At 54.1% G+C, this 15,176-nt stretch overlaps 2 protein-coding genes across 2 annotated transcripts; one reads left to right on the forward strand and one right to left on the reverse strand.

Annotated features, from left to right (window-relative positions):
* Positions 1-333: 333 nt before the first annotated feature.
* On the reverse strand, positions 334-1,686 carry Erich4 (glutamate rich 4). The gene is made up of 2 exons (XM_051161917.1): positions 1,449-1,686; positions 334-894 (listed from the first exon to the last, which is right to left on the reverse strand). The coding sequence occupies exons 1-2, from the start codon at positions 1,620-1,622 to the stop codon at positions 637-639; spliced, it is 432 nt and encodes a 143-aa protein (XP_051017874.1). The 5' UTR covers positions 1,623-1,686; the 3' UTR covers positions 334-636.
* Positions 1,687-5,298: 3,612 nt separating this feature from the next.
* Positions 5,299-11,529, forward strand: Dmac2 (distal membrane arm assembly component 2). The gene is made up of 6 exons (XM_051162028.1): positions 5,299-5,316; positions 6,593-6,822; positions 7,571-7,651; positions 9,714-9,850; positions 9,934-10,096; positions 11,352-11,529. Exons 1-6 carry the CDS (start codon positions 5,299-5,301, stop codon positions 11,527-11,529), a joined length of 807 nt encoding a protein of 268 aa, XP_051017985.1.
* Positions 11,530-15,176: the final 3,647 nt, after the last annotated feature.

Raw genomic sequence — 15,176 nt, forward strand, 5'->3', positions numbered from 1 at the left:
ATCTCCCAACTGAGAAGGGCAGGCTCAACTGTGTGTGCCTGTAACCCCAGCACTGGGAGAAGGGGCCAGTTAGATCCTGGAAGCTCGCTGGCCCTCCAGCATAGCCACAATGGTGTGCTTTCAGTTCAGAGGGAGACCTTGTCTCAAGGGTTTAGACACCCACACACACCTGCGCACGTGTGCACACATATCCCACCACACAAGAAAAACTGTTCATCAATTTTATGTTGCATATAACCACAACGAGAGCATATGAAATCTCATATATTCAAAAGATCATTTCAAGACATAGTTTTTTTTTAATTATCGAGAAGTTTGCCACCCAGGTGTTTTGAACTTTGTCATTTTCCACATCTCAATCTCAACCCATCTTGTTCCAATTGCTTAGTGACCGTTGCACCTACCACATTAGGCAGAATTGGCCTTCCATCCTGTCTGCCCATGCTCTATCGCTTTGCCAGCACTGGGTGTCCGGGCCACACTAGAAACATTTCTACAGACAGACCTATGGCTTCTGTGCCTTCCGTATTCTACAACGGACCCTGCCCACAGCACCCAGGCCACTGCTAGGATCTGCCACTGCACATCTTTGGGGAGAGCTATCTGCTGCAGGAGCACCATTGATTCTAAATCACCTCAGATGGTCATCTCAAAGTCAGGGAGGAGCTGGGCTGGATAGGAGGCCCCTGAGTGTCCGTCCTCTTGCCTGCCCCGGGGCCCTTTGTCCTCTTTAACACAGCTCTCCTCCTCTTCCTCCTCCTCCTCCTCCTCTTCCTCCTGCTCCTCTTGCTCCTCTTCCAGGATGGCGACCAGCTCCTCCCGAAGAAACTCCATCTCCAGTCCCACCTTACACAGCTGTCCCAACAGCTGGGCATCTATTCTGCGCAGGTTCCCCTAAGGGAATAAAGGACTGTCACAAGAGCAAGGAGGCCTGCCAGGAGCTGCCCAGGGGCAGGTCTAGCTCAGGTCCTGGCTTGCCTGGTCAGGGCCCTCCCTGACTCCTGGGCTCTTCATGCCACCCTCTTCTCCACCTCCCTCTTGACCTCTATTTCTCTGCCTGTCACTGTCCCTTCATCTCTGTGGCTCCTCATTTCAGGTGCTGTCTCCACATCTCCATCTCCATTTTCTCATCCCTGCCTTTGGTCTCTCCCAGCCCCCATTCCACTCGGATCCAGCCTGCCCCTGCTCTCCAGCTCTGATCTCTACCTGGTTGTCTCTGGGACTGGCTCCATTCTCTTTGTCACGCTCTGACCCCACCTCTTCCTGTCTCTGCCGCTATTTCATTTTATGTTCACACCTGATCTCCATCTGCAGCCCAGCTGGACCCAGGCCCCTGAGCGCTGCACGACAGGCATGAGCCCCGAGGCCTGGCTCATCCCTAGCCCTGTCTAATACTATCCACTCATTTCCTTCCCGCTCCCTTCTGTCTCTCAGGCCCTGTCACTCACCAGCTCCTCCCAGATCCACAGCAGCAGTTCCGTGGCACCCCCAGGTTCTGTCCCTGAGGACAGAAGGGTCTGGCCAGGGTTCCCCTCTGGTGGGGCCATCCTTAGAGCCTGGGGCAGTGGACCCAACCCAACGGGCTCCTGTCCGGCCTGCTTCAGCTGCACCCACAGCTCCATAGTCTGAACTGTGGACTGAAGAGCAGGAAGTAGCAAGGTCCAAGTGACCTGGTGCCTTGGGAAGTTGTGGGATGGTGGGAAGAAAAGGCAGGGAGGGGCTGGCAGAGATGTCCCAAAGTCCATTCTTCACTGTGAATCCGCTGACCACATTTTTTTTCCTGGACTCCAACCTCCGTGATCTCACAGGGTCCAAAGAGTCTTGAGCAGAGGTCCATCTTCACCTCGATGCCTCTCGGGCCAACCCTCCTGTGGTTCCATGTTGCCTCAGCACCTGAAGGGGTTGGGCTGCCTTCTTCCCTAGGCCCTCACTCCTCCCCAGCCAGCCTTCCTCAGCCTCTTTAGCTGAATGACTTCGGCCAGCCCCCAACTTGGTCCTTGTCTGTCCCCTGACAGGGCTTTGAGCCTCCATATGGCAGCTGCAGGCTGCCATACAGAAGCTAGTTCTGCCAAGCCTTGGATGTGCGTGCACTGGAGTCCTGCCAGGCAGCCAGGACTGGAAAGTGTTCTGGGTCTTGGTCTGCCTTGGCCCTTACAAGCTCATGAGTGTATGCCAGGGCTCCCAGGCCCCTGGCTCAGAAGTCAAAGGCACCCTTGAGTCCAGACTCCAACTTAGCATGTGTCACATGGCCATGTCTGTGGTCAGCACAGAGCTCCCACTTTGAACCCACCCCACTGGATCCATTTCCTGTTGTTGTTTATAACAAGTCACCACAGTCCTGGTAGCTTAGAACAAAGCAAGGGGGCTGCAAAGATGGTAAGTGAGGGTGCTTGCCACCACACCTGATAATCTGGGTTCAATCCTCAGGACTTGCATGGTAGAAAAGAGAACTTGCTCTTGTAAGTTTTCCTCTGGGACAGACAGACAGACAGACAGACACACACACACACACACACACTCAACAGGTGCACACACTCATTTGCACACATGTACACACACTCATTTGCACACACGTGTATACACACATTTGCACACATGTACACACTACAATCCCTAGCACTGAAAGGTGAAGAGCACACAAGATAATTTTCTTGCTATCTGAAGCATAAAGTGGGTACACTGCGTGTGTCTGCTTCTAGACACTCTAGGACAGAATCCATACTCTACTCGAGTTCTGGAAGCTACCTGCTTTCCTCATATCACGCGAGTCTTTGGCCTCCAGCATCCTGACTCCTGTTGACTCTACTGGCCACCCTTCTGGTAAGACCTTTGTGATTCTCCACCCAGTCCCTACCTTAAATAATACTCATCTCAAAGTCCCTAAACTGGCTGGGCATGGTACCACACATTTTTGTAGTTGTGTTTTTTGTTTTGGATTGTTTTTCGAGACAGGGTTTCTTTGTGTACTCTTGGCTGTCCTGGACTCACTTTGTAAACCAGGCTGGCCTCGAATTCATGCCTGACTCTGCCTCCGGAGTGCTGGGATTCAAGGCATGGGCCACCACACCTGGCAACATGCCTTTAATGCCAACCCTCCAGAGGCAGAGGCATGTGGATCTCTGTGAGTTTGAGGCCAGCCTGGTCTACAGAGGGAGTTCCTGGACAACCAAGGCTACACAGAGGAACCCCGTCTCAAACTCCCTTTCCCCACTCCAAAAAAAAAAAAAAAATTCCTTAAATTTTGCCTTGAGGCCCACATCTATGATCCCAGCCCTTGGGAGCCTGAGGCAGAAGGATTACAAGTTCCAGGCCAGCCTGAGCTATAAAGCCATATACTGCTGAAAAGGGGGATGGGGCACTCCGAGGCAAGGGGAGGAGAAGGTGGAATCTTTTCAGAGCACTACAGCCATAATGTGGTGGTGTGGAGGAGAATGGCCCCGTGGACTCAGACAGTTGAGTGGTTGGCGGTCGTTTGGGGAGGGTTAGGAGGAAGCGCCTTGCTGGAGCAGTACCTCCTGGGGGATGAGCTTTGAGGGTTCAAGGCCTCACTATTTCCAGGTGCTTTCTCTGCTCTGTGCTTCAGCTGCTGATGTGAGCTCTCAGCTTCTTGTTCCTGCTGCTGTGCCTGCTGCTTCCCCGCTGTGTCGGGCTCCTAGCCCTGCAGAACTGCAAGCCGAGACAATCTTCCTCCTGTGCCGCTGCTTTGAGTCATGGTATTTTATCGCAGCAACAGAGCAGTAACTGCTACATACCGTCTCTAAGGATCATAGGGTAAGGATCAGTCTGCCAAGTGCCCACCTTGACAAACCCACTTCTCCCTGCTCCTCCACTTCCATTAAGAGCTTGGCTTCTCAGGCTCTTTGTCTCTGGCAGTTTTCACCTCTGCTGTCCACCCCACCCCCACCCCCACCCCCTGCATCCCTACCCATCATTTGCCTGTATTACCACAGTAGCCTCTTGGCTGCTCTCAGGTCCAACCCTACCCTCTAAGACCCAGTCTCCAGATCTTTGCAACATGTAAATCAGATTTTGCGACGACTCTCTCCCTCTGTGAATAGACTAAAACCCTACTGGGCCTGCGCAATCAGACCCTCTGCCCAATTCTGACCAGGCCTCCTAACCTCTCTACAAGCTGGTGCTTATGCGCTGGCTGTCACCTCTGCCTGAACATGTCCGCTCCAAACCTTTGGGCAGCTGTTTCTTTCCAGTTACATGCACCTGCTGCAGAGGCCGTTGCTGGTGGCCCTGCGCATCCCTGCCACCCCCTAATATATCGCCTGTGTTTACTTACTTATCAAACACTGGCTTTAAGTTTTTATTCGTTTCTCATCTATTCTCTTTCTGCCTAGAATGACAACTGCCCGAGAAAGGAACTATTTGTCTGGGTGACCCCAGTACCCACTGTGAGAGCTCAGCAAACATTTATTGAATGAATGAGTGAATCCACCAAGACGTTCACATTGAGGGCTGGGCATGGGGCTCAGTCAGCAAAGAGCTTGCTTAACATGCAGGAGGCCCTAGATTTGGTCCCCAGCACCTCACAAACCTCTGATCACAGCATACATGTGCCTGCACTCAGGCACACATTACACATTACACACACACACACACACGCTATATATATATATACCCTTTTAAGAAGTCTAGATGCAGGTTGGTACCCATGAGGTTACCTCCTCCTCTGAGAAGTGGGGAGGATGGGGCCAGAGGTGTACAGGAGGCAGACTTGGAGCAAAGGACGCGTGGCTGAATAAATAAATAGCCTAGATTTGAACTCCAAACTAACGTCAGCCATTTCCACTCTAGTCTAACACGGGAGGGGGGGGGGGGGGACAGGGACGGGGCACTCATCCAGAAGACCTGGATTCAATTCCCAGCACCAATACCAGGGATCCAAAGTCCTCTTCTGATCTACGAGTCATTGCACACACATGGTGCAGACACACAGATAAAATAAAAAATTTAAATCTAATAATAGGGCCAAAGAGCCAGGGGATCTGAGTTCGCATCCTGGGCCAAGTTCCGCTCATCTCTACACCTGCGCCAAAGCATTGTGCGTATATACACACACAAAAATTTTTTAAATTAAAATAATAATAATAATGCAGTTTTCCAGCTGTACTGATTCTGCTCTGAACGACAGAGAATTGCGACCGCAGTCGGGAAAGGAAGGTCTCTAACGGGAAGACTGCCTCTTCCCACTTCAAAATAGGGGGCGTGGCCACAAGAGAAGCCGGTCCTGTCTGAACCACGTGCTGACGGGGAAGCCCCGCCCCTTCTGTTACGCTCCCCGGCAAGATGGCGGCGCCCAGGGCGGTAGGTGACTTACAGCGCCGGGAGCGCCCCCGAATTATATAGTTCACTTTGCAGCTCCGCTCTCGAGATCTCTGTCAGCCTCCAGGGAAGCAAAAGCCTGGGCGGAGGCTTGGTAGAGAAACCAATGTGGAGTGCGGGTGGACTAGCCACTTAGGGGAGTAGGACGTCTCATCCTGGGAAGTAAGCCTTAATGGAGGCAGGAGCCAAGAAGTTAATATGGAGCTCCGAGGAAGAGCCCGAGGGGAAGTCACAGGGCTCCGCTAAGTGGGGGGATGTAATGAGTGGTCTGGTACTTGGTTTACACTCACGGCTTTGGGCTCCATCCCCAGCACTAAGGAGAAAGGTGACAAGGACAAGGCGAGGGGAACGGCAGCAAAGACACGAGTCGTGCAGGAAAACCCTGGGGAGGAGCTGGGTGGTAAAGGCTAACCTGGGGTGGGCTGGAGAGATGGCTCAGTGGTTAAGAGCACTGACTGCACTTCCAGAGGTCCTGAGTTCAAGGCTAGCCTGGGGAAACGGCTCGTTGTTAAAGGCGGGCCGGCTCACCTGCAATCCCAGCCCAAGCAAACTGGCCGGCTGGGCTAGCTGAGTTGGGGTGCTCCACGTACAAGTGAGAGACCCTGCCTCAGCACATGAAGGGCGACTGAGGAAGACCCCTGGCCTTGACCTCTGGCCCCCATAGGCAGGCACCTGCATGCATCGTCACCCACACACTGGAATAAGCATACACAGGAATACACATGTACACATATCTCCCCTGCCCCCGCCCCCCCCAAAAAACTGGATTAGTGAGAAATTAAGGAATAATGGGAGCTTGGGGGGGTGGAATAAGGAATTGGTGGGAAATCAGAAGAGCTTGAGAAAATGAAGTCTGGCTGCCTAAAGGGAAGAATTTATGGTTGGTTTCAAATCCCAAAGGTAAGGATTGAGGAAGTAGACATAATGGGGATTGAGCACAGGGCCTTACGCGTGTTCAAACAGGGGCTCTAGCCCTGAACTACACCCCACCATTGGGGAGTTTTACGAGACTCAGGAAGCACTGGGGTGAGATGAAAAGCCGCGGTGTAAGAGTTGGGGTGGAGCCGGGGCGGTGGTGGCGCACGCCTTTAATCCCAGCACTCGGGAGGCAGAGGCAGGCAGATCCCTGTGAGTTCGAGGCCAGCCTGGTCTACAGTGCGAGACCAGGACAGCCAAGGCTACACAGAGAGACCCTGTCTCGAAAAACCAAAAATAAATAAATAAAAATAAATTGGGGGAAAAATAATAAATAAATTGGGGTGGAATCCAGCTCCAGGCTCAATCTCAGTCCCTTCCCTCTCCTTCTCAGTTCCTGCGCCTGGTGGCCCAAGAACGGGGCATCCATAGCATGCGGGAGTCCGTGACCCCAGGCAGCCGGGAGAAGAGGAGGACGCTGTTACAGTTCCTCACAGACCACTTCCAAGACGTCCAGACTCTGAGAGAGTACTGGCTCCAGAAACAGATATTAAAAGTGAACCAGGAGAATCGGTGAGAACCTCTGGCTGACAACACCCCCCCAGCACTCCCCCCCCCCACCCAGGGAGACCCTACTAGCCAGAGCCCCAGCTCCCTTCCTGCTCTCGACAGTCCCAGGCCTGCCTGTGGTTTCCACTGTCAGCATTTCCAGCTCAAGTCTTCATCACCGGGCCCTTCTCTTAAGACTCCGCTCATAGGCACGTCCACTGCCATCCCGCTGGGGGGGGGGGGGGAAGGTGGGAGGGGGCGGGGCTAGACTGGTTTCTCAGACATGTGTGGCTAAAACACAAATCGCTCATGTCTCTTTTTTTTTTTTTTTTTGGTTTTTCAAGACAGGGTCTCTCTGTGTAGCCTTGGCTGTCCTGGACTCACTTTGTAGACCAGGCTTGTCGGTTGGTTGGTTGGTTTTTGAGAGAGGCTCTCATGTAGTTCAGGATGGCTGGCCTTGAGCTCCTGGTCTGCCTGCTATGTGTGCCACACCTGGCCCAGAAGTGACTTACAACAGCAACTCTAAATGAGTCTCCACGGACAGGCTGCCTGCCCACCCCACCCCACCCCGATTTCTCCTCCTCTCAGAACTGGCACTCTGTAATTTGACTTCACTTCTCACTTTGTTATCTATGTCCTCTCTTGTCCACTTTGATAGCCACTGTGACCCCAGGACTCAGCATTTACCGTGCACACATGCAGCCGGCTAGTCGCCCCGTGAACTGGCACACAGCCCAGAGGTCCCAGACTTTTGCTCTCATTTTCTCCGCAGACACTTCACCGCCATCCAGAACAAATACGGCCCATATGTCGCAGGTGCTCTCTTCGTCCTGAAGCAAGGGGGCGCCGTGAAGTACGCCTCTACACAACAGCAGTGGTGACGGGATGTGGGGGCGGGGCGGGGCGTCTCTCTCTAACTGTCCAATGGCTGCATGGGGGGCCTTGTTACTAGACTTCAGTTTGTCATGTATAAAAGGAGATAGTACCCAGAGCCAAGCGGGTCAAAACAGGCTGATCCCTGAGGCGCTCTGGCTAGCCAGCCTGGCAAAGCTGTGGGTTCAGTGAACAGTCCTGTCTGAAAACACACAGCGGGAAAGCAACTGAGGAAGACACCCGACATCAGCCACTGGCTTCCATGCACTTCCGTGCACGCACACTTGTACACACGTACCAAGAAAATACACACACACATGCAGTTTGTTTGTTTGAGGTTTTGTTTCTTTTGTTTCCAAGACAGGGTCTCTCTGTGTAGCCTTGGCTGTCCTGGACTCTGTAGACTAGGCTGGCCTTGAACTCACAGCGATCCACCTGCCTCTGCCTCCCAGATGCTGAGATTAAAGGCGTGCGCCACCATCACGAGGTCGTACACACACATTTTAGATTAACAGCCAGCCCTTTAATCCTAGCACATGGGCCAGAGGCAGGTAGCTCTCTGAGTTCTAGGCAAGTTGTGGCTACATCTTAAGACAACCCTCCTCTTTTAAAAAAAAATTTTTTTAATTATATACAGCTGGGCATGGTGGTGCATGTCTTTAATCCCAGCACTCAGGAGGCAGGTGGATCTTTGTGAGTTCGTGGCCAGCCTGATCTACATAACTAAGTCCCAAGACAGCCGGAGCTATATACTGTGACCTTGTCTCTAAAACACCATAAATAAATAAAGCATATGCAGCATTGCTAGCTACAGGGAGTGCTTTAAACGCTGGGATTTCACAGTCTAAACAGTTGTCGTAAGGCCGAACAGCCCAGCGCTCGGGGATGCTAGGCAGCTGTGTGACTTGCTAAGCCTGGATCTCAGCTACGCTTTTGTTTTGTTTTTCAAGACAGGGTTTCTCTGTGTAGCCATGGACGTCCTGGACTCGACCAGGCTGGCCTCAAAGTCACAGTAATCCACCTACCTCTGCCTCCCCAGTGCTGGGATTAAAGGCGTGCACCACCACTGCCCGACTGTGGCACACACCTTTAATCCCAGCACTCGGGAGGCAGAGCCAGGCAGATCTCTGTGAGTTGGAGGCCAGCCTGGTCTACAGAGTAAGTTCCAAGACAACCAGGTCTACACAGAGAAACCCTGTCATGAAAAACCAAAGGGGGAGGAATGTTTTTCTGCCAGGTGTACCAGTGTACCAGGAGGCAGAGGCAGGCCGGTCAAGTATGTCCCCTAGTTGGGCATCCTGGCGCTGCCTTGCGAGCCTAGCTCCTTATAAATTCTGGGCCAGCCTGAGCTACACAGCAAGATACAAGACTCTCACACACACACAAAAAAAAGAAAAAGTGTTCCTTTATGCTCCTTTTCCCCCCCTAATATATATATTTAACATTTATTTATTTAGTGGATGGGGGTGTGCTTTTGCCACGGGGAAGGTCAGAGAACAGCCTGAGGGAGTTATTTCTCCCCTCCCACGGTGGGCACCCTGAGGAACTGACTGGCTGTCAGCCTTGGCAGCAGGCAGTTTGATCCTCTAAGCCATCTCCTCGTCAGCCCCTGGTTGTCTTCTTTTCCTCTTTCTGGAAAAACTACACAGTTTCTGTAGGCCTTCTCTACTCTTCCTACCTGGTTTGAGCACTTTGCCACCTTCCTTAAGATGAGATGTCTATCTGTCTGAAAATACCTTCAGCAAGAACTCATGCATTTCCGTGTGTGTTTGTGTGTGTGTGTGTGTTGGTTCCGGGGGTGGAGGTTGTTGGCAGGGTCTCACTCTGTAGCCCAGGCTGGCCCTGAATTCCCAATGCTCCTGCCTCAGCCCCCCAAGCGTTGGGCACTCAGGCATGCAGCCATGTTCACCTCAGCTCTTCCCTCTAACGCTGAGCAATATCTGGGGCTTCCAGTGCCCTATGTGAAAGAAAACACCGCCACAGCCAGGTAGCCCCGCATGGGGCCAGCCAGGCAGTGGCACTCACGCCACCTCCCACTCTAGGTTTCAGGACCAGGAGTGGATCCGGCCGAATGAGCGTGGCCATTTTCTTGCCGAGCTCCCGAAGTTCCAGGACGTCTCTGTGGAGGCCGTGGATGCCAGCGGCTGTGCCATCAACTACCAGGGCATGAGTAACCTCTGTGAGTGGCCCGGGACGGGTGGCTTTCCCTTCGGTGTTGGACTCCAGAAAGTCCCCAGTGCCACATGCTTTCTCATCCAGCAGTGCCCCTGAAAGAGCTGCGCTACCTGTCACTGCAGCGCTGCCCCTACGTGGATGACTGGTGCCTCAGCCGCCTCTACGTACTGGCTGGCTCACTGCAGGAGCTCTCGCTGGCCGGGTGCCCTCAGGTCTCAGAACGGGGCCTTGCCTGCCTCCACCACCTCCAGTAAGATCTTCTATTGCCTAACGCAGCAGAGTCAGGAGGGGACCCTAGGCGCTCCTAGCCATCTGCCTGTACCCTCCCTGTCATGATAGTGCCTGTGGTAGGTGATGAAGTCCAGGTCTTCAGAAGGATGAACTGACTCCTGGCTTTGCTTCCTTTATATACGGATGGAAACTCCATGGTAGTCTCATTGTTGTAGGAGAGTAGAAGCCAAAGAAAGTATTTATAGTTAGCAGTGAATTTTTCATACTTAGTTAGCTGTGAAGTTTCACTAGAGTGCCAGGGGTGTGCCTCAGTGGTAGAGCCCCTGCCTAGAATCCCCCAGTGGGGGGCTGGGGGCGTGGCTCAGTGGTAGAGCCCCTGCCTAGAATCCCCCAGTGAGGGGCTGGAGTGTGGCTCAGTGGTAGAGCCCCTGCCTAGAATCCCCCAGTGAGGGGCTGGGGGTGTGGCTCAGTGGTAGAGCCCCTGCCTAGAATCCCCCAGTGAGGGGCTGGAGTGTGGCTCAGTGGTAGAGCCCCTGCCTAGAATCCCCCAGTGAGGGGCTGGGGGCGTGGCTGAGTGGTAGAGCCTCTGCGTAGAATCCCCCAGTGAGGCACTGGGGGTGTGGCTCAGTGGTAGAGCCCCTGCCTAGAATCCCCCAGTGAGGGGCTGGGGGCGTGGCTCAGTGGTAGAGCCTCTGCCTAGAATCCCCCAGTGAGGGGCTGGGGGTGTGGCTGAGTGGTAGAGCTCCTGCCTAGAATCCCCCAGTGAGGCACTGGGGGTGTGGCTCAGTGGTAGAGCCCCTGCCTAGAATCCCCCAGTGAGGGGCTGGGGGTGTGGCTGAGTGGTAGAGCTCCTGCCTAGAATCCCCCAGTGAGGGGCTAGGGGTGTGGCTCAGTGGTAGAGCCCCTGCCTAGAATCCCCCAGTGAGGGGCTGGGGGCGTGGCTCAGTGGTAGAGCCCCTGCCTAGAATCCCCCAGTGAGGGGCTAGGGGCGTGGCTCAGTGGTAGAGCCTCTGCCTAGAATCCCCCAGTGAGGGGCTGGGGCGTGGCTCAGTGGTAGAGCCCCTGCCTAGAATCCCCCAGTGAGGGGCTGGGGCGTGGCTCAGTGGTAGAAGACATAAAGCCCTGGATTCCATCCTTAGCAAGCACACATGCAGATACACACATAGAATAAAAAGAGAAACTACCAGTTGAAATTATGGTCAGAATCCACCCTCAACACACAAACAGTCCTATGCACGGATGCCACTCTCACATCTGTCCTTTTCATCCCTCAGGAACCTCCGCAGGCTGGACATCTCAGACCTCCCTGCCGTGTCCCACCCAGGCCTCACTCAGATACTGGTGGAAGAGATGTTGCCCCATTGTGAGGTCCTTGGAGCTGACTGGGCCCAGAATCTGAAGGCGGGGCCAGACCAGCAGCCCCAGAACACATCTAGCCCCCTCTCTTCCTAGTGTGGCCCCGTCCCTGTCGGGTCTGCGGGCTCTGGGGAGTGTCTGACGTCTTTTCACACGCAGGCTTCCACTGGAGTTGAACCCAGAAGAACATTGGCAAGACTGACAGGACATTGCCTTGTTTCTGCCTGCGACTGCTGCCGGGGCAGACAGCCCTCTGTGCTGTGCAGCTCCATAGTTTCTCATCCCTGTGGAGAAGATGCCCCCACATGTGTCGACAGAGACCGTGGCTGACATGTGATAACTATTCCTTGTGCAGGGCCGGTCCCCACTGCAGGTGGCCAGCGTCCTGGGCCCACATTGATTAAAGACCAGCAGCAGCACCCCAAGCCCCATGGCGATGTCTGTTGGCTTACTGACTTGTACCCTCAAAGGCAGGGGTTCCCCGCCACCCCGCTCTGTGAGAGTAGAGATGAGCCGCTGGGAGAAGGTTCCTGTCAGCTGGCACGACAGACTTTGTCAGTAGAGGGTGCTGGACAGAACGCAAACGGAAGGTAAGGACTGTGCAGGGAGCGTAAAGTGTAGTGTGTGTGGGTACCTGGGTGCCGCAGGGTCTGCTTCCCCAGCACCCGCTCCCGGATTGCTGGGTGGTCAGCAGCTTCCCCTGGCACCCTCATCCGTGAGCGAGTGCTGGGACCCGTGTTCCCAGTGGCGCTCATGACACCGGCACACTGTTCAAATGTGTGACTCTTATTAAACTTTCCCTGTTCGTGTTACCTTGTGACTTTTCGTCCCAGCTGGATCCACATGGCACCCGATCCATAGTTGTGGGGATAAAAGTTCAAGTGGGTTTGGGAGGGCTGCGTCTTCGGGCATGAGCATGGCAGTAAGCTCCTTGCCGTAAACACAAAAATGGGATGCCAGAAATCCTGGCGTGCAGGTCATCTCAGACAATTTGGCAGATGCCAACTGCCTGTGCCCGTGGCTGCTGTGCTGACAGCTGTAGCTACACAGTTGGTTTGGGTGCTCAGAGTTTGGGGGGCACCCTTGAGTGCTCAGGGTGTGTGTGTTCTGTGTGTGATCAGTCTGAGAAAGTCAGAGCTCCCATGATAGCCTCAGAAACTCATTCTCGGGATGGGATTGGACTCGAGTAACCAGGCCTTGACCCCTGCCCCAGTCACTCTAAGGCTCTTTTGCCAGTATGACTGAGCCACCACCTGGTGATGACTACACCTGGGCCCTGGCTTTGAAAAGAGCCCATTATTATTTAAAGATTTATTCATTTACTTTTACAGCATGGATGTTAAGTGCGTCGCATGTGCAGTACCTATAGTAGCCAGAAGAGGGCACTGGATCCCCTGGGACTGGAGTGACAGGTAATTCTGAGCTGCCACGTGAGCGCTAGGAACTGCAACTGCAACTATTGCTTTTGACCACTGAGACGTCTCTCCAGCCCCGTGTGTTTAAGATTACAGAAAGCAGCCAGGTGGCGGTGGCGCACGCCTTTAATCCCAGCCTTCAGGGGGCAGGAGGATCGCTGTGAGTTCGAGGCCAGCCTGGTCTACAGAGTGAGTCCAGGACAGCCAAGGCTACACAGAGAGACCCTGTCTCAAAACAAAACAAAACAAAACAAACAAAAAAAGACTCCAGAAAGCTCTCCAGAGGCAGAGGCAGGCAGATGTGTCTATATAGCAAGTTCCAGGACAGCCAGAGCTCCATAGTATGAAATCTTATGTCAAATACACATACACACATACACACATACATGACTCAAGAGTGTCCTCCACTGCTAACAGATCCATAAACTCTAGGATCCACTTGCTCCAGAGGGTGTGGGGCCAGCTGATAAGAACGAGATAAGAGCTCGTTGGCAGCAGGCACGAGGCCCTGCGTTCAACACTCAGTACTTCCCAATAAAACCAAACACCCCTGCATTAGGGAAGCTGAAACAAAAAAGAGCCCAGGAAATGCAAAACAAGACAGTTCTTAAAAAAAGATTTACTTATTTTATTTATTGCATATGAGTGCTTTACCTGCAGAAGAAGGCACCAGATTACATTATAGAGATGGTTGTGAGCCACCATGTGGCTGCTGGGAATTGAACCACTGAGCCATGTCTCCAGCCCCACAAGATAGTTTTTTAAAAAGTGAGGGGCTGGCAAGTGGCTCAGTGGTTAAGAGCAGTGGCTGCTCTTGCTAGGTTTAATCCCCAGCATCCGGGGGACCGGACGCCTTTCCTGGCCTTCACGGGCACGGGGCATGCAGGCAAACTCCCCATATGGGGAAGAAAAAAAAGATGAGGACTTGAAATCTGTGTAGGTCGAGCCCTGGCGAGTGTGTGTAGAGTGTGCGGTGAGGTTTCTTGGGCAAACACATCCGCATTTCAGCGCTAATGAATTACCCTGCGCCACAGAGGTGGGCTGGCTAGTTTGCCTAGCTGACAGCAACATGGACCCAATAGTACCTGGCAGTTAATAAAGCCGAGAAACTAGAAATGCCTTTGCCTGCTCATGGGAGCATATAATGAATATGGCCCCCAACCTACGATCCCCCCTCCAAGAGTGATCTGCCACTGACCCTGCATTCGTGGGTCCCGTGTTCGTGTACATCACAGCCTCCTCTCGCGCCCTCCAGGTTCCAGCAGCCGTGTGGTTTCTTTCTTCTGGTTGAACCAGCAACCGGCATGACGGGCTGCAAGGCCCCAGGAGGAGGATGCCCCAGGAGCACAGCCTTCAGTGCCGTGGAGGGAGATGAGCCAGGAAAGCTCAGAGGCTAGGGTGGGCTTGGCGCTGCCTGGCCCTGGGCCGTCTTCCCCACTCTAGCTCTTACTCCATTAGCGGTCACCATTTCCTCCCGACTCTCTTCCTCCCTCTGTTCCCACGGCTCCATTATTCAAACTTGGAGGGAGGAAACGCGGGGCTGGGCAGATAACAGACTCGGGCGCTGCTCCACTGAGTTCCTTTAATATCTGGACAGCCCTCCAAACGAGGTAGGCAACTGGGGGTCAGCCGGGGGCTTGGCGGGTGGGGAGCGGGCTTCCTCCCAACCTAATCCCTAGAGATCTGGGAAGGTCCCACCTGCTGGCCTCCCTAGACTAGCTGGCAAAGGCTCTACAGCAGAGGCCCTAGGGCGGGGATGTAAACACAGACAACCTCCGGTCCCCAGGGTGGGGCGTAAAACCCAGAGCATCACAGGGCGGGCCCCTCTCTGCCTGGATGGAGGCGATAGGAACCGCTGCACAAGTTGGAGGGGGGGTACAGGCTCGCAGTGCACCTCACTCCATCACCTATTGCTTTCGTGTGGCTCCCCTTGCCCGCCCCCCCCCCCCAGCCACCCTCCCCACCCCGGCTCCTTCTATTCCTCTCTGGGTTTTCCCGGGTTGTTAAGCTCTGTTCTGACCCCTTCACCTGTGCGTGTCTCTCCTGACTCACCTTCTCTCTGCTGTTCTAGTTGCCTGCCAAAGTCTCCCAGGTTTTAATCCTCCACATCCCCCCCGCCTCGCGGACCCTGCAAACACCAGACCCTTCCCACCCCACCCACCCCGGCCCGACGCCGCTCACAGCACAGTCACGAGGCTTCCTGGCGGTGGCCTCGAACTAGCTAGCCCCCTGGCCTCCCTTCTCTTGGCAATTTGGGACCGGCCCTCGCAGGGTCCCCGTCGGCGGCTTTGGCCACCCCTGCACCTTTCCCGCTGCCTCAACCAGAAA

This window comes from Acomys russatus, chromosome 19, assembly GCF_903995435.1.
Source record: "Acomys russatus chromosome 19, mAcoRus1.1, whole genome shotgun sequence".
Taxonomy (NCBI): Eukaryota; Metazoa; Chordata; class Mammalia; order Rodentia; family Muridae; genus Acomys; species Acomys russatus.